This window comes from Fringilla coelebs (assembly GCF_963513975.1).
Source record: "Fringilla coelebs genome assembly, chromosome: 2".
Taxonomy (NCBI): Eukaryota; Metazoa; Chordata; class Aves; order Passeriformes; family Fringillidae; genus Fringilla; species Fringilla coelebs.
In genome coordinates this window covers 90,975,836-91,000,149 of record NC_140029.1, presented here as the reverse complement: position 1 = coordinate 91,000,149, position 24,314 = coordinate 90,975,836, and the positions used below count along the sequence as shown (strand labels likewise).

Here is a 24,314-nt window from a genome sequence, read left to right as displayed (position 1 = left end):
CAGAGGTATAATTTCCAACCAGCTCAACAGGCATGAATAGCCACCTTCTAGGATATCTCACAATGACTTCTGCTAATGCTTAAATAAGATATTGCAGAAGTGGAAAACAAGGAAAACTGAGTTTTGGTAAACAGAGAGTAGCAGATACAAGCTGGGGCAGGAAAGCAGCTAGAATCAAATAATGAAAATCATACCATCATTTTTATATTCAGTAGTGTTGTGGCATTCTTCCTACCAAGGATTTCATTCTTCTGCACTTGGGTTTGCCACCCCTGATTATGTTTTACAAGGGAGCCTTCTCCCTCCTCTTTTAGCTTTCCACAGGCAGCCCTGAAACACTTCTCACCTCCAGTCCCTCAAGTAACCTGTGGCTAAGCTCTCTGGCATAAATCATGTCTGTCAAAAATCAATGAGTGTCAGTGGAACAGGAAATCAGAGGGACACTGATACCTCCAAGAAACAATCTCTGCCACCAGAGGCTGGGGTTGGAGTCACCATTTCCCCCTCCCCTCCAAGCCCAGTTTAGGCAGATGGCATCCACTTATACCAACATATCTGGCCTCGGCAAAGGAGAACATAAATGAGTACAGTTAGAGAAAAGAAACCACAAATGCTTTTCAGTTTTATTCTTACTGGGAGGGTAGTGGCATCCTGACATGGTCCTTCACATCATCCAATGAAAACTGACAGGGACTTTTTCAAGGCTCCTAGCAGTTTATGGGACTGAATCCTGGAGTAATGTTGGCTTGGCTGTAGTGCTCTGTCAGCCTGCAGACATGGCATTCCCAATTCCAGATCGTTTTGCTGGGTCAAGACTAAAGTAATCAGTACTAAGAGAAAGTAATCAGATGTGAAACACAGACCATATGATGAGTGATGTGTCAAGCTGGTACTACACAATACTTGTACAGACCAGTCAGAAATGGGTATTACAAACAGAGCTGGAAAATAGTAATAGTTAAAAATATGATCAAGTGCTTTTGATGGATTTCCCAGAAAAGAGAAAGTCTCTTCAGAAAAATAATGTAACAGCTTCAAAAAACAACAATAACAGCAGCAATAACAACAAAACAACAAACAAACAAATAAATGCATCTAGTGATCTTTAAATCAGCTTTTCCATTGGATAAATATATTTGAAATAGTTGTACAGTTCACAGTGGCATAAAGTTCTCTGATTGCTTGAGTGCTTGAAAATATCTCATCAGTAAAAAAATACCAGAGCTGGGGGAGGAAAACCCTCTCTCTGAATTCTGTACATGGGTAAATGCACAGGTTTTGGCAGGCATCAGGTCATTGGATCCACGGGAAACTGGCAGCATCACAGGACTGCAGATCACAAGTCAGGGGATGGAGGATAAGAGGAATAGTAAGGCCCATTTTCCTGCAATGAGAACAGAATAAGCAGTTGAACAGAAGTCTTCTCCAATACACCTTGGTGCAGCGACAGTGCAACAGAGGCAGAAATAATTAGGTATTAGGTCTTGTTTTCCACGGGTAAAGTGAGTGCCACAACTCACCCAGGAGAGGACTGTGCTGGTAAACAAGCAAACACAGGCCTTGGTTTTGCCTGTGTTTTAAGCAGAAGCAGGAAGTGCAAGTTAAACTTTTGCCACTAAGCCAAAGCTGTGACACCAGGAAGCCACGGATGCTGGCAGAGCCAGTGACTCAGACAAAGCTACCAATGCAGACACACAGCTCTGGCCACTACTTTGGAATTACATCACAAAGTCTTTGGAAGGATTTTGCCAACACAAGCCATATTCATGCCACCATTTGGTTAGAGGCCTGAGGTGCAGAAGGGAAGAGGAAGAAAGTCCTATACAAAGGTAGGACACCTTTCTACTGTTCCATTTTTCCCTGCTGTTTTTGGGTTTTTTCCCTCCTTTTCCTGCATGCTTGTTAGTATGTGGGGCAGGGAAGATGAAACACAACTACTATTTCTTTTTCCAGTCACTATAAGGTGTACAGCAGCTAACACAAATTTTATCTTGTCCACAGGCTGTTAGTGTGTTATGTTATAGCTCTTGGCTGAAGAAGGGTAGGCTGCCTTTTATGCAATAGGAGACTGCTCAAATGGGAAAGCAGCCCTCCTTCTTAGCCAAGCCCTCTGCTTGGGCTGATGTAGACAAAAAATTCAGGGAATCATTAGTCACAGAACAACACAGACTCTCCAGGAACCTTCCCTCCTCCTCCTCCCCATTCTTAAGGTGTGGAAGTCAGTGCCCTTAAAGCACCTGCAGAGCAGAATGGGAGCAGCACAAGAACTGCTCTTAGGGCAGAGTTTCGTGGTGGCCACGGGCAGTCACTTACCCTGGCGTCGTACTCGAGGACGAAAGGGGGAAGATCAATCTGTTCTGGGGGTATGGCTGTGAACAACTGCTGAAGGCTTTCCACATAGTGGATTTTGTCCTTTAGCCCTGAGACTGTAAAGGTTGTGAAAAACCATGCTGAGACCTGAAAATAAAACCCCACAAAAACCAATTAACAAGGTGCTGCTTCAAAACCTTTTCAATGTAATACTCCACAGGGAAACAGGCTTGAGTTGAACTTGAAACGCTGAAATCACTGCCGTAACACAACAAGGTCAGGCAGTATGCACCCCCAACTGCTAGCAAGCAGTGTCTTGAGGGCTTCAAGGTAGTGTTTTTTGACTCTACACTCACTCCTCCCCAAATAACAGCTTAAGGTGCCTTTCTCCAGTCCTAGAGTGACAGCTATTCTGCTATTTTTCCTCAAAACCCCATCAGTATAGTGGCATGTTTTCACTCCAAGTTTAGCCAGTTCAGAAAATTACCTATTTGACTCTGTCAGAAGCATTTCCAACCCTTTACATTCAAGTCTTCACTTGAAAGAAAGGCCAATCAGAGTGAGAGAAAGGGAGACTTTTGGCTTTTCAAAGGTTGTACTGAAATCTCCCTCCTGCTTTGGGTTGTCTGAGTAAGCTTTTGTTTAATAAGGCTTTATCAAAGCCTTATTAATTTAACTCTACAAGAATAAGCCTATCAACTTATTCTACAAGATTTTACTTTAAATAGTCACACCTCTGTCTGTCTTGGGTACAAACAGTATAGGGAATTTTTGTTTTTGAAGACCAGTAAGACAACAATCTAATCCTGCTTAGACTGACTGCACAAGCTTTCCTTTTTCAATCTACCTTCTCCAAAATTAAGTACTGTATTACTTATTGTTTATTTCTTTTCTATTCTTCTCCTGGAAGACTGAAGGAAAAGAAAAAACCTGTTCTACAGGTCACAAATGCTCATAGTAGGGATCAATCACATGGTCCAGTGCAACCAGCTCTTGCTGACTCTTCTTCAGCCAGAGTCAGAGCAGATGACCTCCAGAGTCCTTTACAACCTCGACCATTCTGTTTGATAATTTTGCTTTGACTCCAGGAAGTTAACAAAAAAGAAGCAACACTGCAAGAAAAGCCCTGAGGAAAGCAAGAGTTTCAAATAAACTCTATAAGAATAAGTCAATAAGAATGATCTGTCTGAATACAACATTAAAGAGAGAGTAAATTCCTAAAAACTGTCCTGGAATAACTGTGCTGCCTCCTCAGAACAGCTTATTTTAATGAGAAAGGAACAATGATAAAGAGAAAAGGAGGTAAAGAACACGACAGAACATTGAACTCAATTCATTGTTTTGAGGGCAAAAATAGAAATTTATGTTAGCAGAAAGCAGGGAGACAGATTTTACTGGCATCCATTATTCACTATTTTGTTCTAACAAGACCTCTTATGAGTGACAGTTTAATGAGTGAAAAATACCTTCTCAATCTTGCATCAAAGTAGCATGGATTTCAAGGTGTGTTATGAATGACACTCATTAAACATAATTGCCATGGATGTTTAATGTATAAAATCCTAATAGGGAATATTTTTGCAGCCATCACAAAAACTGCTGTTGGGAAAAGTGTTTTTTTCTTTTTCCCCTCCTTCCTCTCACTATACAAGCCACTGCAGCTTGGCATTACCCAGGAGCACAGAGAGAAGGGAGGGGGGCAGAAATGTTTCTGAAGAATTTTTCTATTACCTCTACTCTTGATAATCACAGGTTATAGAAACAGTAATACAAGAGCAGCTCTATTTTCTTACTGGTAAGAGGGCATGGAACTTTAAATTAAATTAAACTTTTAATGCACTGAAAGCAGAGCAAGTAATACCAGAGCAGCCAAAGAAAGTTAAAAATCTAGACATGTGCTGAAGTCTCCCTTCATTTTTCTTGTTCTGATAGTCTGAATCTAAATAAAAGGCTGCCAAAATCACTCTGCCAAGCTATAAACCCACAGTTAAATGTATGAGATGTATCCCACAAAAAACCAGCAATACAGATTAGCTATGTCTCTAATCTCATCATTTGGGCATATCTCAAAGAGAAATTTACTAAAATCTGGGAAATTTTATTCCAATTGGAAGGATCTTGTGTAGAGAAAATCTAAGTGAATTGCAACAACCTTTCACTGGCATCTGATCTCAAGAAACTGCTTTTAGGACCATTACAGAAAAACAAACCAAAAATTGTTCATGATAAATACAAAGAGCGTGATGATTATGAGTATCTAATTTGAGTCTTTGGGTATGTTTCAGCTGTGAAACATTCTTGATTCACAGCCAGTTAATGAAAACAGAATTACTCTGGGTGAAACCGTTTCAGATCCAGCAATTTATAGTTCAGTTCAGAATACAAGCTCTGAAAAAGTTTGTTTGGAGAGCCCTCAGAAGAGGGGAGCTGAGGATTCACATAAAAATGCCTCCAAAAGCCCTTTATTTATCTATCAGCAGCTTTATCAAAACCAAGCAGGAGGAACTTAGCATGCATGAGTAGAAAGGAACTTGTGATGGCACTTCATGGCACTTCTATACTGCGATTTCATGACAAGCACAGCTCCATTTCACAGATCACAAGAATACTCAAAGCATGAGGAAAGGCAGGAGCACTGTACAAAAATGTGTGCACAGTGGCTCACCCTGCTTCATTTACTCTGTGCTTTTAGGATAACTGCTGAACCTTCCCCCAGCACACCAAACTCCATGTATTCTAGACAGGCCATTACCCTCAGAACCACACAGTTTACAACAGTTTCACACCTAGAAACCAAACAAAGAATCATTGTTGGCACCATAAAGCACATGGAGAACTGTGCTGGTTTTCTAGGGACATGTGATTTTCCAGAAGACATGATGAAAAGCCTTTTGATCCCTTTTAGCCCATAAATCAGCAGAAGGGACTCTAACAGATGGCAGCCACCCACTGTGCCAGGATTCAACCCTGCTGTGAAAGGGACAATTTATACCAGATATTTAAGATCTGTGAATGAAGGTGATGTGTTTGGGAAGTCACACGAATGTACAGACCTCCCTCCCGAATTTGAGCCATGGGGTATTTCCTACTACTTCTAGGAAAGGAAGTAAGTAAGTGATCCAAATAGGAAGATGAATGTGCCAAACATTTTTGAAGAAATTAGAAGCTTTTGAGCTAGCAATCTTCCGTGGGGACATGAGTCCTGAAAGAGTCAAAAAAAAGGAGGGGAGAGAAAAATCATTCCCTCTTAGCAGCCATCTTCTTCATCATGCTTTCTGCTGCATATTCCTCATCATGTTTCATAAGCTGATGGTCCATGCAACAGTCAAAAGCAATCCTGCTTGCCTTCCAGTTACAGAAAAGATTGGCAGAAAGACATGGATACACATACTCTTTTGCCTCCAGCTGTGCTGCCAGAATAGGATACAAACCAATACTATTTCCAGCAAGTTAGAGAACTCTGTGTCTCTCACCCTCCCTGCTTCCCACCAACCATCTGCTTTGCCTACAGATCTGTTGAGTCCCACTGCAGTTTCCAAAGGGACAGACAAGATGGCAATAGACACCAGGGAGGATGAGTTATCATCCTCCAACAACAAGAAAAATATTTCTCAACTAAATAGAAATGTCTGGGAAGAGAGAAGGGGGGTGAAGTGCTGCTGAGAATCTAATCTTCCTAGCTTAAGCTTTTCCACTCAACTTTGTGACCTTAGTAATGTTCTGTGCCAGCTCCTACATTTTTATGAGCATCAGAGCTGGAAGCTCTAATTCTAGGACACAGACCTCTGATCTGTATCCTGTGGGAGTAACAAATAACCTAACAGAAACTGGAACCTAGGCTGCTGGGAAGCCTCAGTCTTATCTCCAAACAAACAAGGAAGCTCCAAGTCTCATGGTGTCCCAGCTGTGCACAGGCAAAGAAAGGATGCTTTGGAAATTTAGCAGTCAAAGAAATTATTGCTGAACATGTGCAAACAGATGTGTTTTTCCAGGCATATAATTTTCTCAAATTTGATTAATGTCAGCAAAAAGCAGAATAAACACTGAGGTTAATCTGATGTGAACATGGAGGATCAGATTTCTGTTTTAATTGGACAAATCAAAATTCTAGGAAGGGCTGCTGCTGCCACTTAGTTAATCTGAACTACTCATACTGCTGCAGTAGGAGTAGTGGATGTGAGGTCCAGAAGGGAGCCAGCTCCATCTTCTGCTGCCCCACACAGATCCCAGCCAAGGGTAATAACTTAGTGCATGACAAGCTCGGTTTTTTTTGTCTCCTGATGGATTAACAGGATTTTTTCTGCACTCCATCAAAGGCATTCTTCCCATCTTTCTTTGCTGCTCTCCACTCTACCCCTGACTAATCTCACTGCTGCCTGAGACTGCTCTCTGCCCTTCCCAGGGCAGCTCTGAAGTGACACAGAGGACACACGTGATACCTCTCGTGGTGAAAGAAAAGGTGAAACATCCAGGAGATGAACTACACAAAAAAGAATTCCCTGAGTGTTTGGTCATGGTTTGTGACCCTGCCAGCAGGAAAAATGACAAGATGTTTCCCTTAGAAAGAGACATGATTCAAAGCTTCCACCTCTCTCTGGTAAGAGCACACAAAAGCCAGGGCACAGACAGTGTGCACGGCACTGGGGTTCAGCTTATCATAAAGGTTGGAAGATTGCAGCTAGATCAAAGATGGGATGAATTTCAAGTTCTGACTGTGGATCCAGAAGATAGTGCCTCATTTTGGGAATTTTCTCTATGTCTTCATGTTCTCGTGCTACAGGCTTATGTGCTACTCCACCAACATGCAAGATACACTTTTCTTTTGGAAGATTTACCTTACCTTTGAACGAAATGTTGGGTGGACAAAATACAATGCCTTCAAGTTCCTCTTGTACCTGGTTTAGAGAAAGAAAAAAATATTTAAAAGTGAATTCTAACTAAAGTCATCTACACAAACTAACCGTCAAAAGAGACCGTTTTTCTTAAGTGCCTATGATGCAATTTTATGAAGTTAGATCTAATGTAAGGGCAGACACCAAAAAGTAAATGTAAAGGGAAAAGAAAAATTTTAAAAAAAGCAGAATGATTATTTTTCAGTTAAAGACATCACAGCCTTCAGCCTTTCAAGTAGGAAGTGAAAGAAAGTTAAGGACAAATTATGACTGCCATTGCTACCCAAACCTCTCCTCTCACAACCACCAACACACTGTAACAAGGCCAGGCTCCAAAAGCTCCAGCTCTGGATTGTGACAGACAAAACAACCAGAGTGCCTCCCCAAGAACTCCAGAGTGAGACTGCAGAGGACAGAACTTCTGGTTAAAAAGATGGACTTGAGAAGGAAAGAAAACACCTCTTCCTTCTTTTTGCCTTTGTTGGTTATTTAGGTCTTTGTCCCAGCCAAACTCTCCGAAATAAATGGGAAACCAGACACAGGGAATAACAAATATTTGCATAGCACAGAGGAAGACCAGAACATGTTCTTTTCCTATTGACACTCACTTGGCATCAACAACATCATAGAGTTTCTTCAGGAAGTTCGAGTCTAGTTGATTGTAATCATTTGTGAGCGTGTGGAAATACACCAGGACATACTCCTTCACTGCAATATGATCCATGACGTGGATGAAATACAGAAGAGCCTGAGGCAGAAAGAAACAAAATTTATATTTGCAAAGAACTCTTTCACAGTTGCACTACATCTTAATATACTTCCCTTATTTCATTTAAAAATCAGGAATCATGAGGCTGGATGGCATTGCATTTCAGCTACAAAAGCAGGGCCAACATTCCAAGTCTCCAACCTGACTGTAATAACTTGGAAGTCTTTTGTCTATCTGACCTCACAGATGGAGATACATTCTTGTAGTTTCCCTGAAAAAAACTACATTTAACTCCTTACATTTCACTCTTCCCATCTTGGCAGTCATGGAAGCATGGTAACTCTCCTTCTTCTTGAGAAGAAAAAGAAGCCCATACTAGCCCTATTTTTTCTAAAAATAGCCTCATTGAAATGTGTCAGCCCTATGCACACACAGCTCTGTAAGGCATTTTCATCTGCCTATAAAAATACTTTCTAGTTAACATCTTAAGTCCTACAAATGGTGTTTCTAGTATTAAAACTGAATTACCCTTATAAACAGACTTTTCTACCCAAAACATTCATATGTAACCTACACAACTCTAGTTTTACAGAGCCTTACCTTTTCCATGTCTATCAATGTTACAGGGATATTCCTTCCAACCACCACCATCACAGTGCGGCCACAGTTATCTACACCTACAAAAGAAAGAAAGATGTCTCAACTTCTCTCAGCCATGCCAGGTTTTGTAGCTGGGCCCTTTCAAACCAGGGAGAAAGAGTCTCAGCTCACAACCTTGGCAATCTGGTTTGCAACAGAGGAAATATGCTTAGTTACTGCTCTCACTATCCCAGTATCTATTCTGATCAAAAAACCCATGTATCTGAGAAACTTAAGGACTGCAATTTTATGTTGCCTGTGTACTCCATATTTACCTAAATATCACATAATAACACAGTTTTTATTTTAAAATCCCTTCACTTGCAATTCTACCACCAAAGCAAAATTCTGCCTAGAAACCAGGCTCTGAACTCCAATGCACAGATTCCCAGAGCACACCTCATGGACCTCCTGCAGCTCACAGAGCCTTGTCTAAGGCAAACAAAAGAATAGAAATTTGCAGCTACTGAGCAGAAGGTATCACACAGCCTTGGTATTTACACAAAGATAGAGGTAAGCTCTGGATTTTCATAAGGCCTAAGAGATCAGCCAAAGTGCTGAACAGATTCTCTCCAGAAACACAGCTATGCTTTCAGCATGACCTATTGTATAGGCAAGTCCAAAGAAAATATTTTTACTTTAAGACAATACAGATCAATCATCAGTACCCCAAACTTACCTGTCTGGTACAAAGCTTTAAGAGAAGCAATGTCAGAGAGGTCTTCAGCTCTTGCCTGACACAGCCAGCGATTATAACTAGAAAGTCAAAAACATCTGGTCAGATCTAATCCCCCTTTGGATTAGCAGTATAAGCCTGAAGAGGTATATGGGAAGGACAAAACAAGCTTTTTATCACTGAGCCCTCTCTGATGTTGCTGTTTTCTGACCTATGGAGCAACTATCAAGTTTTTAAAGAAAGAAGTGTTAAAAAATAAAATTTAGTGTCTTAGTTATACACCTAATGATTTTCCCTCGGGCATTTAATACATATTAATATATATCAACTAGTAACAGTAGAGGCATTGCATTTGGGCTGAAAAGATCTCAGAGGTTTTTCCATTTAAATATGTCAGTATTTAAAAGGCAGAAAAAAAGAAGAAAATTTCCTTTAAAAGCCTAGATGTTGAACACAACTATGCAGTAACCAGTTTCATGAACAACTTAGTGCCTCATCTGACAAAACAAGCCAACACCAAGCCTTGAGAGGTGTCCAGTATGGAATTACCTTCTAGAGAAGTGATCATGTACATTAGGGTTACCAGGGCAGGGAGGGGGAGAAGGCCTGAGCCTTCTTTTATTTATCAAATGGAAGAAAAGTGTTTTGCTATCTGTGCAGAGCCTCAGGAACAAGTGGGCAGTATCAAAAGCAGACGATCCCGCTACTAAAAGTGGTGACAAAACAGTGACATCTTGTGGCAAACAGGTAAGGCAGCTGGCTGGATGCATTGGGTGTGCTAAAGGGCTTATCACAAGCTTCCCTCTTTCTCCTACGGCCCCGTCCCTTCTCCCTTCAGGCCAAAGAGGCCACTACATCAATCTACGGTGACACCAGGCTTTACCTGTATTTGCGTGCTGGAAGATGAGGCTTTGCAGATAACAAAACCATCATTCATAAGGGTTGGTCCTAACTAACACAAATATTCACATGAACAAGCAAATTCTCACTTCCTCTGGTGCTGTTTCTGCAGTGCTGCCTCTGACAACTGTCCCTGAAGGATGAGGCGCCTCTGTTTATCAACGTCCCCCTCCATGCGGGCAAAAGCATGGGACCCAATGAAAGACAAATCTGCCTCCAGACCCTCTTCATCTGAAGCATCTGCAGTGGAAACAAAGATGGTATCAAATGTTTGGGCTGTGCACAGGACAGCAATGCTGCTGATGACTTGGTACAGGTCCCAGTGAAACAACACAGTCATTGTGCTACAGGCTAACACAAAGCCCCCGAGGTACCGTGATGTGGCTCTGATACCTCACCAGTACCACTGGCAGATCACAGCATGTGATTGAGAACCACTCCCTTAAAGTGTTGGTTTGCCTGGAAACTAACTGGGAAGTTCTACTCATCAGTGCATAACAAATAGTTTACTCTCCCAAAAAAAGTTCTGGAGAGAGTGACTTCAGCTTTACAGTCATCCTACCTGAGCTTTACAGTCATCCTACTTCTCAAAAGGGGAAAAATTAACATGCAGAGGCACAGATGCTGCAGCTTTATTCGATTTAGAAGCTGTAATGTAGAAAGGGCCCATTTCTTGTATCACTGACACTCCTGAACAAATGCTGTAGTGTAGCTATTTTTATAGTATTGTTTACCACACAACTGGGTGATGAAATAGAAGAGGACAGTTGACAATACCAGAATGCTCCACTGAATTGATGTTACCCAGGCACGTTGCTAAGACTTCTAGCACTGTCTCTCTGGGCAATCTGGACAGAAACAGAGTTTCTACTTCCAGCATGACCTGCTATAGTAGCAATGGAACAAGAGTGCAGGACTCCCCTACACAAATTCACTCTTACCTACGCAAATCCAGTAATTTCACAAATTATTAGCTAGTGGTTGAATACCTCACATTGGTCAGCCACAGCAGCAAATACCAAATATTCATATCCCAACTGGCTGTGCAAAAGCAGAAAACTGAAATTAATTCCCAGTTATCTGCTTTGGATGGTTTAAGGCTGTAAAACTTGCACATCACTGCTCAACAAGTAAGGCAGAATGTGTCTGCTCTGTCAGTTAATATATTAAATTGTTTTGCTACACACATCTCACCTCCACCCTGACATCTAGGCAACCTCTTTACAAACAGACTTTCACTGAACTTTGATAGTCACCTCCAAATACTGTTCTCTGGGTTCCTCTAGTTACTTTATATGTTTTAGTGAGTTTCTGCTCGTTTTCATTGCCCATTTACTAGTTGGATGCACTGTATCCTGGTGGTATCAATACAATCCAAGACACACCATTAACCATAGTACCTTTTTCAGTTAGGGGCTGCACAAGATTCTGCAAGAACGCCTTGAAAGATCCTAATCACTTTGGGAAAAAAAAAATTACAAAGGGAACAAACCACCACCCACCCCTTCCACCAAGAAAGGAAAGGACAGAACGGCTCTACTGCAGTTACTGCTGGGGAACACAAGAAGCCAATGAGGCACCTTGAGAACTGGAATCGCTGTAACCTGACTTAGGTGAGTTGAAGTAGGAAAACATTTCTCTCCTTCCTTTTCTGTTTTTCCCCACTGACTTTCCCAGAGAGACACTAATCCAAACTCCAGTTCCAAACTCACCATCTGGAACGCCTGGCTTCTCAGTGATCCTGATCTGCCGCTCCGGTACTACCGGCTCCCCTTCCGCATTGCCAATGTCTGCAGGGAGGTAAGGCAAGGACTGGACCTCTTCTTCCAAGGATCTCGGAAAGTACAGAGGCAGCAACTTCTGGTAAGTGGCCTACAAATAAGAAAAATGCAAGAAGGATCTATCACACATCCGTGCTCTTCACTTAAACAGCACCTGCCTTGTAGCAGGGAGCTTGTCAGCAGCTTGGAGGCAAAGTACAGCCTCCCTCAATTTGGACTGTGAGCTGGGAGTACCTTAACAAGTAATCTTGATAAAGGTTAACTTTTTGGGGTTTTTTGCCACACTGGCAAATGACTTTGAGAGGACTTTGCTAAAACGTGCACAAACTCAGGTAGATTGCAGATACTTTAGCTTTGTAATGAAGTTAAAATACGCATAGACAACAGATTTGAGCAAATATTATGTTAAAATGTACCACTGCATAGATCACCTTTAGTGATCTGCCTGAGAAACAAGAAAAAGCACCAGCCAAATAAGAAAATCCCTCCCCACATGAAGGAAAACAGTGAAAATCTCTATAGAATGTATTACTTCATGGGTTCTCTCCAACTGATCAGCAGTTTTATGACCCCCAACAAATTAGTTATTTTCCTTCTCCATATGCCATAGAACCTGAACACAGCGTGGGTGTTCTGCACAGGAACAAGTTTGATGTACAAGGAAAGTCAATATTCAGACTGCCTGCATCTCTCAGAACACAGACCATTAAATGTCAAGTTATCTATTCCAACAAGCCAGCAAGCAGTGCTTCAGATCTTTGTAAGTGATCTGTAGGGATGCTGAACTGGCCCTCTTCAAGTACATCTTTGTATAAGGAGGAAATTTTGTGTGTGGAATTTCCTTTCTGGCTAACAGATAACATCCAGTACAACTGCATGCTATCACCTCCCCTAGTGCTCCCTGTCCACAGCTCAGCAAGCTCAGAAGCCAGAAGCAGAAAGATTCTCAAGTGTCCATAGTGACTGCTAAGAGCATGAACAGTTCTGGAAAAGAGGCTATGCTAAGAAGGAGGCAGAGGGATGCTACAAGACCAAAAGTCTATGTGATCTGAAGGGGAAATCCAAATCCAGCTTTACTGCTGCAGAGAAGATCAGTCATGCCCAAGAATTTTGGTGGAATGAATGTCAAAATACCTCTTCAAGCTCAGAGACAGCAAACACCACCTTCTCCAGAGTCTCTCCATGAACTTCCAGAAACCTCCTAACTGTGCCTGCAAGGAAGCAGATTAAATGTCGTTAGCGAAACAGAAGGAGAAATCTACACACACAGCTACAAGTGGAGAACTCAAGAGTGCAAGAAGAGAGATACATCTCTCCTCATACTAAATAGCTCCACAGGCTGTAGGCATGTGTGGATTAAGTGGTGGTTTAACACACCAAATGGGTTGCTGGACATATTGGAAGTTCTATCTCCACTCTCTCCTGATGCTGACTTCAGAGAGAGATACAAATAGAGAATAAATCTCTCTAATTTTAGCTTACTAAGATTCCTTAGACTGTGAAATGTGATTCAATGGCCCTGAAAAATCAAGCTAAATCCTTACTTTAGAGAGTCCTCTGCAAACTGCTAAAACCAGGCCTTCTTAAAACAAGGCACTGTGCCTGAAGTTATCAACAAAGCAATATAAGCAAGCTACAGCAGAAGCTGGTTCAAGGCAGGCTCAGCAACACAAAATCTCCGGGGTCAGCTGTGCCAAAGAGGCATAAAAAATTCTATTTGTAAAACATGAGAGAAAGCGGCCAAACAAATTTGTTGGTATGAGAGTATTTTATCAAGTATCACACAGACCTACAGAGACAACAGAAGACAGCAATAAAAGAAGTTATCTACAGAGAATACTTTCTGGGGAGTTCAAGAAACAGCGGAGGGGAAAAAAGGAGCTATTTTCAAATACTTCCTGTGTACTACTGTACACAAATTCCTGTGTAATTGTGTTGACCTGGGACATTACGTTACACAACAAATGCAGTTGTGCAGTTTCACAGCAAACAGTTCTGAATGCATGTGAACATGTGAAAAAGCCAAAAGAGATGGGGGAAAGTAGGAACCAGTATATACAAGAGTATATAATAATCTTGTTTGACTATTTTTCTATACTGTATTTTCTGCCTAGGATGTTTTCTGATTTGTTTTTAGTGATCTTCATTTTTTCTTTAATATAGTTTCCTCTCGAGTGCAAGGAAATCTGAAAAGTTTTAGCAATGCTTCTTAGTAAGAATTTCCATAAAACAAATAACAAGCATAAAACCATATCCCCTTGTTTGTTCTGAACTGGCATGATTTGATGGTTCTTATTCTGGGAGACTGTGGACAGCTGATTTCTTTTCACCATTTCCATGCCACTCATGAGTTTACAGATATCTATCACACTTCCCTCAAGTCAGGTATATTTCAGCGTGAAAAAGTCTTGAGCTCACTTCCCTTTTTCTTGCCTTTTTCTATTCTTGTTGACCTCCTAAACTTCTCTGTCTACTATATTATTTTTGAATCTGCAGCTTCAAAGGGTGAACAGAGCGCTGATTGATTGCAAAACATTCTTAATTTTGTTGTGTCTTACTCAGTTTGCTGTTTTGAGCTCCTCCTAGCTGTTGTTTTCATGAAAGTATTATCATCTCAATGTTTTGCTGCCTATAATCAGCTCATCATTTTGCATGTGAAGGCAGAAGCCTGTAGGAGTGGGTCAGTGGGGGAAGGATATCACTTTACATTTGGATGTGCTGATGACACTAAAACAGCAGATGAAATTCACTGTTGCTCTAATCTGCCTACAAGTATTCAACAGTAAGGCCTCATCTTGGCTCTTCTGAACAAACTTTTATTACCAGCAAACTCTCTCACCTCATGTTTAGCATCTTTTCTGGGTTATAAATTAATATACTGAAAAATGCAAGTTCCAGAACAGATTCCCATGGATCTTTACTGATGAGATCCCAGGAATCTTTACTGAGAGAAATGACAATTTGTTTTTATCTTCCATTTTCTGATCAACCATGGTATGCCTTGCCTTTTTACAAGCTCTAATGAACCACAGACCCCTAAAAAAAGGTTTCCCCATCTCGAGAGCAATCTGTCTGAGGTAAGTGACCTGCTGCCACCCAGGTTATGCTGTTTTCCAACACACTTACGCAGTGCTATGTGGGTTGCATCCTCCAAGGGGTAGCATCTTTTCAGAGTATTAATGACACAAAATCCTACAGAGCACATTGCCTGTTCCCTGGAATCCAGAAAAAGAGAAATTAATAGACAGCCAGCTGCAAACAGAAGTCCGTCAGGGCAGTAGGGAGAACCATTAATTTCTTCTCTGGCTCTAAGCAGCAGTAATCCTCTTTCAGGTTTTTGCAGGAGGATTCTTCCCTGGCAAGATGCACACACCCTCATTAAATAGACAAGGAGAGAACCATTAATTATTCCCCACTGGTTCCTCTGGTGCTTGTTTTCAGATTTCTCCTTCTATCTCAGCTATGTTGTTCTTACAGTTCCTCATATCCTGAATTAAGTTCTTCCCTCAAACTCCCTGCAATCCTTGCCCAAAATACTTTTGTTCCTTTCTAGGACTGACAGTAAGGAAAAGGGGGGAAAAGGAGGGTGCTCTTCAGTACATACACACTTCTGTTTCTTCACCTGATCAGTGATTTTGTTTTGTTAGAGGTCTGGACACAGGCCAAGGTGACTTACTCCATCTTAGGTATGATGAGACAACCATCAGAATGGAGGGACACACACTTTAAGACCTGTAAGATGCTTCCAGTACTGAGCCATATTTCCAGAAAAGTAAAGCAGAGCTGTTGCAAACAGTAATCAAAGGAGTTTGAACAAGCTCAGAGATAACAATTTCACAAACATCAAAAGTTACTCTGGAAAACAGATTGCCTGAGAGACATTCAGCATGCAGAAGTATAAGAATTTTAAAATAGTTTTTAATATGTTTCAATCCAGGCCTGAATTTGCTAGTAACTTCTGAGGCAGAACAAAACTGGCACATGCTAAAAATCATAGCTGTAATCTTGAGTTTAAAACAGTTACTATTGCACTGCAACACAAAGTCCAACCTTGGAAGAACTGATCTTCCCAACCCTAAAAAATTGTTAGGTATGCTTTCTGACACTGGTCTTGCTCAGGTGCATTTTGTGACTGCTACCACTTCAACAGCTGTCACAGGAGAGGAACAGAACACAGAAAAATAGGAAGAAAACCCCTCCTGGTTAAGAGGGTAGAGGAAGTAGAAAATACAGCAGACAAAAGGGGAAAAAACTACAAACCTGGCTACTGCAACTGAATATTTAGAAGTAACCTTATACCCTGATTCAGAATACCCTTTTAGCTCTCTGTTGTACAAGGGCAAAGAAGCCAACACAAACTGACACAGCAGTCAGATCTGACTGCGGGTGTGTCCCCATGGCTGCAGACACACACGCAGCTGCTGCTGGAGCAAGTTCATTTAACACTTGTTGCAGCACAGAACCCAAAGCAATTATTAATGCTTCTCCTTTGAAGAACTGAATGCTGCACAGCTCTAGCTACCCCATTTCAGGACTTGAACCAGCTCAGATCTCTCTGCCCATTTTCCCTACACCACAGCAGAGATAACCAAAGGCACGAAGCACACCATGAAACCACTCCTGTTTTCATGTCCTTAACCAGACCCAGCAAACAGGAGAAGAGGCTCTCAGAGGCGAGACCTTTGTGCAGAGCCGAGTTTCCAGGACAGCTGTGCCCCAGAAGGAGCCCAGTGTGGGCTGTGCAGCGCTGTGCTTACTTGGCGAGCTGCAGGACGTTGCGGTAGCAGCTGTACAGGGAGCTCTCGGCCGCCGTGCGGTACCGGCTCTTGTACTTGGGGCCCACCGTGTGAATGATGAAACGCGCAGCCAGGTTAAATCCTTTCGTCAGCTTGGCCTCGCCCGTCCTGCAGCCTGCCACCAACAAAACAGCGGGGTAAGTGGACATGTCATGGTAAGAAAGGCAGAAGTACTCAAGCCCTTGTCTTCCTCCAGTCAGACACCTCCACTTCATACACAGGAGTCGGTGTTCTAGACATCAAATATCAAAGACAGCATCCAATCTCATACCAGCTGCTTAGTGCCTAGTCAGGCTGAGGAGGTGAGAACTGTGCTTGCTCCTCTCAATTTTAAAACTATGTGTATAAGGACTAACCAGATGTTGCTAGAAATTCTGTCTTAATTGCAGTGCCTACTACACTACTTACAGAGCAAAGGAAGAAATGATTTAGTAATGTGAAGAGAACAGATGCACAAGTAAACCATACAGCTAGCAATAAGAAGTCCTTCTGAATTCAACAGCTTGGTTTGGGGAGATCGATTTTTGGATAAAATTACTACAAGTCTCCTTAATCAAATAAAACGGTCGTTTGCAAAGCTATTAAAACCGAATAGATAATGCATTTGTTTAATTTATGCTCTCAGAATGAGGCAGCTTGCTTTGTTTAGCATGTTTCTTCATGTCCACAAGGCAGACATATGATCCTCATGCAGCTCAAACTCTCTGGACAGACTAGTTGTCTAGTCTCAAGGAAAGGAAGTTCAAGCAATCCATTTAATTGTTCCATTCACAGCACCCTCCAGTTACATACTCTAGGAACAGATTCTGTGTTTGAAGTCTGGTTTTCTTCAGCACACAGAAGAAAAGTCTGCTAAACTTCCCCTTCTTCACCTAAATCCAGTCCACTCCAGGCCCGGACAGCTGAAGAAGTACTTCTAGCCTCTCTCTTTCCCTACCCTCAGAGATAAGTGTTTTCCAGCCTTCTTCCTTCTGCTTGTACTGCTGCACTTCAGCATTCTGATCTGACTGAAAACCAGTATTTTCATTGGATTAGCTTCCAACCTTAATGTCTTATAGGTTGCTGGTGGCCACAACAGGGAACGGGCCAGAAGAAGCAGCTGCAGGCAGTGTTCAAGTAGCAGTGCTGCAGCAGCGTGGCTCAAGCTGCCCCCTGAACAGGTTAATGCTCATCTCTCCCACTCCACTCTTTCCTCACAGTGCTCAGACAAACTAGCAACATGCATGAAAGCATATTTTATGGGAAGAGACACTTCAGGTTGAGAATCTTCCTTATCCAAAACTTCAAGCAGATCTTTTTAATGGCAACCACACACTGCCTTGGAGCCAGCATCTTGTAACATTTTTGATCCAACAAATCACATCATTAGCTTCTATAGGCCTCCACTGTGCTTCTTCTGGGTTAATCAGAAGGAAGAAAACACCATACTAAAACTAAGCATACTCTTCTGAATTCCTGCACAGCCTCTAAAACAGCTCAAGAGACAGATTAAATAAGCACAATACCGAAAAAGGCAAGCCAAACCCAAAACAATGTATCAGATATCAAGATACTTTTCTCCCTCTGCAGTCCCCACGCCTCACAACCAGCGAGGAACAAGCAAAGGCCTGTAGGACAAACTTGTGAAAAAAAAATGAATCAAGATTTATTGAGGTATAGATGTGAATTCAGTAGGGAAACCAACAAATTCAGGGAAGCAGATGCAGCATTGGTAATCTTTAACTATACTCAGATCTTCATACTTCCCAAGGCATTCTGCCTGGAGGTGTCTATACAACTTATAAAACTAAAATGAGCAGTAGGTATGACTGTTATTTTAAGATACAAGGTGAGGGGAGCTGCACAAGTCAAGGTCTGTGGCAAAACTGGGAACAAAATCAAGATCCTATTTTTTATCTGATAAGATTTCAGCCATTAGAATAGCTTACTCAAGTTTAAAATGGAAAGTCTGAATTGTCTACATCATATGTGTGGCAGAGAAAAAGCATCACCAGAGCTATAAGTGCCACAAAAAGTCTTTATTAGACTGCAGTGTGTATTTGTTGATAAGCAAGCTTCCAGCAATAGCACTTCATCTGCAAGCCTGCCCCTGGCTGTAGTATTTCTGCATTAATCAAAACTCAGACTGCTGCCAGGAACATACAAGTTAGCTGAGCCTTAAAGAAGGCACAGGCCTTTGAAGAGTCAGCATGTCACATGCTTTCAGGACATGATTTTCCTTGGAATCTATGAAATGTGAATATATACCAAGCAGCAGGAATAAAGCAGGAGAGACCTAACTGAAAATGCATTTTACAGCTTTAGAACATAGACCATGCATTTTCCCTTTTCCAGCACATTCTCCAATGAAGAAATGTCAAGGCTAAGTGGGAAAGAGGGCAAAAAGGAAGCAGAGGTGACAAATGAATCCTAAACTGATTTTTTAACTAAGCTCTCCATCCACTTCTGCTACTGTGACAAATATACTATGGGTGCTTAAATGCCAAATCTGTAACCCAGCCTCTCTTTCCTCCCCCACACAACATGTCAGTAGGGTGTCAGAGAAGAACTGATTTCCATAAAGCTCTTGGCACAAGATTAAAAGAGAAGTGTCTTCATAGGGAGTTGTGAACCTGCAGAATGCATTACAGGGAGAAGACAGTGTTTTCACTGTGGTAGAAGATGCAAAACTACGCATAACTCAGCAGGGTAAAAGGGAATTTAAGAAGCTGAGCACAACAGCTCCCTACAGAGCTGACAGATCTCAGACTTTAGGACTCCTTGACATGCAGTCCCTCTCTTCTCACCTCTCAGTCCACACAAGAAACCCAAGTGTATTTTAGAAAAGTTCTGGCGTATAATGTGGGGTCCTAACTATTCTAGAGCACCTACGATATTTTAATTTTCACCCACAGCACACACTGAATTTTTGCTCTGTTATAAGGTGGCTACTCTTCCTCCTGTTTAATTTCTAGGTTACTCAAAAAAAGCAAGCTGAATCAGCAAAGGATGATTTTACAGAAACAGGGCTTCAACTGCAATTTAAGCTACTGAGAGTTTATATTAGAAATACAGCTCTTCTATATCCATTTTGTCACTATGTAAGGAGACCAAGCTATGTAAGGACCAAGTTATCCAGAGTGAGCAGTACCACACAGAGACCTCAAAATTCAGTTCAGTACCATAGTTCCCAGAGATGTGAATTTTTATCTGTAAACCATATTAGACTTCTGTATGACCTTGGATAACTATAAACTTTTGCTTGTCACACACAAAATAAGGAAACTCTTATTCCCAGTGCCTGTTAGATGAAAAACAAAGGCTGAGTATTCATCTCCCATTATCAGCAATAAACTTGGTTAATAAAGACTCTAGGCAAACCTCATCCACTTCTAGAACAGCCCTGCATTAAGGCTGCTCTTTTAGCTTTCCAATAAAGTCATTTGTTCTACACAAGAGACAAATGAAACAACCAACTTAAGAAGTCACAAAGACTTTATTTAGACATGCAGTGTTTTATCAATCCATCTATTATTATATCCTTCTGAAAGACTGTGTGTATATTAATATCCTGAAAGAGGATGCACAAAGTGCATGACATAATCCACTTAATTTCTTCAATGGTGAACTTCAGTTTCTGTCTTTCATTATGTATACACACTGAAGAAGATAAAAATCTCAAGATGTACAAGACTGGTCCCTTTAGCAGAAGCTCTGATAAGCTAATTGCTCAAAGTGGCTTCAGACACCAATGGGAATTACTGTATCAAAAAGTAAGGGCTCATCAACTCAAATATCTGCCACAGACTTTCAATTATCTGTCATGTGAGCAGCAAAAAGAGACTGGACTGGCAGGTGTTTCCCCTATTTTTTTCATGTTAATATCAGCTGTTGGGGGCTGGGAAAAGCCCTTCCTTTTTCGTTTGTGTCTCAATCCTGATGCTTTGTATTATGCAAGGACAGGAGATTTCAATAAGATAAAAATGTCTCTGGCCACTTACCTTTGAGCTTCTGGAGCTCATCCTTCAGGTCAGGCCCGGCATGCATGAATATACTTTCAGACACCGGGTTCTTATCCGTGAGAGTCTCATTGCTGGTGTTTACGATGGCCGTGCAGTTCAGTAACGCCACATCTCCTTTCCTGAGGAAACATTCATTGCAGCCTGAATGTACAACTGAGCAGGATACTCTCAAATCAGTGCTGACAAGCAAGGAAATGCCAAGTTACAGGAAAAGCATTAACAGGACTCCAGTGCCCACACAGCATAGCGTACCCTGATGTGCTCACCAAGCTCATCTGGCCTCTCCCTGATGGAGACAGACTGCATGCACAACTCAGCTCCTGAAAGAGTTCCAGCCTCAGCAGTAATTTAGGATGTTTGTAGAAAAGGCAGTGTTATAGCTGTATGTAGGGCAGCTCAGGCAGCAAACATGCAAAGCAGCTTGTTAATCTGACGGAGTGCAACACTTCCAAAAACCAACATGTTTTCTCTTGGGGGTAAGAGGACAGTCCTTGTGTTATATTATTTTCAAAACTTAAAACAATGTTTTTGATGTACATCTTTTTTTTTTTTTGCAGACAGACTCTCCAGGGCACCTTAAAACTGCTGTTCCTGTAGGTCTAGAGTAACGCTGCAGCTGGACAAGTTTTCTTCTTTTTGCTCCCAAATTGTGAACCCTCAAGTTGATCACGTTCATTCTGCTGTCCAAAGATCAGACATGCAGAAGATAAACAAGTCACGGATGCCTAAGGGACAATGGAGTAGCAGAACTTTGACCTGCTTTTTGTCACAGCAGCAGCCATTGGGGATTTTGGGATCAAAGAGCATAGGAAGGGAAATAAAGATTCCCACGCACAGGGAGCAACTAAACTAACAGTTGAAATTGCACACATTTGCCCAAGCCATAAGAGATGTTCAACCTTTTACTCCTCTCTTTCTTTACTCTCTGTTTTACTCCTCTCTTTCTTTATTTAATTGAGTTCAGGAAATCTATGAAGAGTCCAATTTCCTGCATATATTAACCAGAAAGAGGTTCAGGCTGATCCCTGAATCTGCATCCCTGAGAAATCCTTCTCCCTTCACACTGATTAAGTTAAGAGTTACTAATCTAAAGAGCAGCCTCAACTATCTGAGTTACAGGAAAGAAACACTGGTGGAGTAAGTACAGCACACAATACTTTATCAATCAATATTGGAGGAAATTCATGGAGAAAAAACACAGCATGGAGGAAGGAGGGGTAGGAAGGGCCAAAAGCAAGCCACAAGAATCACAGAAAAGGAAGAAATACTGATTTAAAACAGAAATGTGAAAGCAGAATAACACCAGCAAATGCAGAAAAAAGCTACTAAACAGCAAACATATTTTTTTAAAAATAAAAACCTCATATCCAAGTGCCCAACTAGATTTTGATACTAAGCATACAGTATCACAGTAGGAAGTGCAGCTCCAGTCTGCTGCATCAAGGACTGTCTGTGAGCACAACCTATGGTGCACTAAAATCCCACACTTTAAAAGTTACAGGGAACAAAAAGATTATGTTATTTCTAGACCTGTAACATTTGATTCAAGAAAAGAGGATTTAGAAGTTTTATTCTACAGCAGTGATCATTAGATGAAGATATGGATCCTGCAGTAAACAGAGAAGTGATGACTGACACACGAGAGCCACATCGAACTTACCACAAGATTATTTTTTCATTGATGTCTTTCCTGTATGGAAAAGGTGATCTAACATCAACTTGAGCTTTTTCAACAGGACTTTGGTGACAATCCAGCTGCTTGGCCTCATAGGCATCACTCCAGCCTGGCAGACTATCAACATCGACAAACTGGGAAGGAGCACCCAAGGGATCCATGGAATGGAAACAGCAACTCCCTTCCTCTGCTAACTTGTCACACTCCAATTTTCACTGGAGTCTTCCAGGTGCTTTAAAGAAAAAAAAAACCAAACCAGGTCAGCAGCTGTTTACTAAAAGTAATTGTCCCATAGAGACCTTTCACAAGACTGCAATGCAATAACAGCTAGCAGACAAAAGAAAAACAGATTTCCCACTCAAACACTCCCTCTTTTGTTACCTGTATACAATAAGGCCATGTAGATACAGTGAGACAAACCTCTTCCAACAATTCAAGGTGAAAACACCTTCTCTACTATATTGATCCAACTAACTTGTGATATGACATTTTGGAAATTGCAAGGACAAATTTCCAAGTGCAGAGAGGAACTCAGTCTTTCTGAAAAGTGTTATTTATTTATCTAGACTAAAAGCAAATTTGTAGCAGGGAATGTATAATCTATCCTTTCAGAGATATTGGTAAATACTTATATAAAAAAGAAAAAAGACCGAGCTTCCCAAACCACAATGCCCCTAACCCCCCAAAACCCCAGCCCTTACAAACAAACTAACAAAATCCCTCCCTCTGCCCGAATAATACAGCCCTTGCAGTTCAGTGAATTCTGAACCGCTGCACACAAGACTGACTTACCGTCACACAGCTCTTACAGCCATGCACTCAGGCACAAAACCCCTCCACCCAAATCAGTTTTGCACGAAAAAGTAAAGCTGTAAATTTGAACGCTGGCCCAGGGCATTTTAAGACGGAACTCTGCCACCTGACTGATTCCGAGATGACCCTGCTGGCCAGATGAAGGCTCAAAGGTGTTAATACTCACTTTTCAGCCGCCAGCAGGTAACGCTTTGGCTCCTACATTCATTCCCACAGTGATACTGAGCTGCGCTAGTGAATCAAACTAGCGCAAACATACCCACGTAAGTAACTTCAGCCTGCCACATACACACCCACTACTTAACTCCTTTTACAGGTTCATAATTGATAATAATTTTAAAACGATCGCACCCACAAGGAGTAATTGTGAAACGCCACTTACTAAGTACATTCATTAGCCCGGGGAACGGAACACAACACAACAAAAACAAAGCAGCCAAGTATCCAAGCTCACACTGAGGGGTAATAAAGACAGACACGAGGATAAAGATAGCCGTAAGAGCATCTAAGTATAATTTTCGCTGGGAGAGAAGGCAATGAGAGAGAAAGGCAAGGTAAGCACGGCTACACCGGCCCCAGCCAGGAGCTCATCTACAGCAGCATCTTCCCGCTGTGAACAGCCGAACCCAGGGGTCTGGCTATGGCGGCACGGAGCGGGAGAAGCGGGGCGCGCAGATCTCCGGGGTATCGTCCCCACGATCGCTGCCGGGCCCTCCCAGGGCGGAGGCGGCCCCGAGGGACTGTGGGGCTCGGAGCGGGGCACTGAGCGCTGCGAGCGGGGGCCGAGGCCCCGGTGCCCGGGACGCAGCGCCGTGCCCGTACCGGGAGGAGAACCCGCCTCTCCCGCCCCACGGCTCGCAGCCGGGATCCGGCACCGCGCTCCGCCCGGCATCCAGCGGCCCCCGCCCGGCATCCAGCGGCCCCCGCCCGGCCCCCGCCGCGCCCGCCCAGCGCAGGCCGGGCTGTGCCCCAGCACCGCAGCGCACTCACGGGCACAGCCGCAGAGCCGCCGCCAGCCCCGCCCGGACAGACGGTCCCGGTCGGCGCCGGTCTGGCGACATCACCCAGGGCAGCTCCGCGTCTGCCGCGCTTCCGCTTCCCTTCCCGGGCGGGGCCTCGGGG

General features: G+C 42.4%; 1 protein-coding gene across 1 annotated transcript; it reads right to left on the bottom strand.

Annotated features, from left to right (window-relative positions):
- Positions 1 to 24,303, bottom strand: GDAP2 (ganglioside induced differentiation associated protein 2). The gene is made up of 14 exons (XM_084226168.1): positions 24,183 to 24,303; positions 22,365 to 22,611; positions 20,684 to 20,823; positions 16,665 to 16,818; positions 15,034 to 15,122; positions 13,042 to 13,118; positions 11,839 to 11,998; positions 10,216 to 10,366; positions 9,230 to 9,306; positions 8,512 to 8,588; positions 7,811 to 7,950; positions 7,151 to 7,205; positions 2,314 to 2,457; positions 1 to 1,384 (listed from the first exon to the last, which is right to left on the bottom strand). The coding sequence occupies exons 2-14, from the start codon at positions 22,538 to 22,540 to the stop codon at positions 1,337 to 1,339; spliced, it is 1,488 nt and encodes a 495-aa protein (XP_084082294.1). The 5' UTR covers positions 22,541 to 22,611; positions 24,183 to 24,303; the 3' UTR covers positions 1 to 1,336.
- Between the last annotated feature and the right edge of the window lie 11 nt (positions 24,304 to 24,314).

Bases quoted from the DNA above. Each gene is read 5' to 3' on its own strand.
- GDAP2 (XM_084226168.1), bottom strand. From the start codon at position 22,540: ATGGATCCCTTGGGTGCTCCTTCCCAGTTTGTCGATGTTGATAGTCTG. The intron at 8,589-9,229 runs GTAAGTTTGGGG...TTTCTTTTGTAG, and splicing joins TAAAGCTTTGTACCAGACAG to GTGTAGATAACTGTGGCCGC. The intron at 2,458-7,150 runs GTAAGGTAAATC...TTTTATTTTCAG, and splicing joins ACCCAACATTTCGTTCAAAG to GTCTCAGCATGGTTTTTCAC.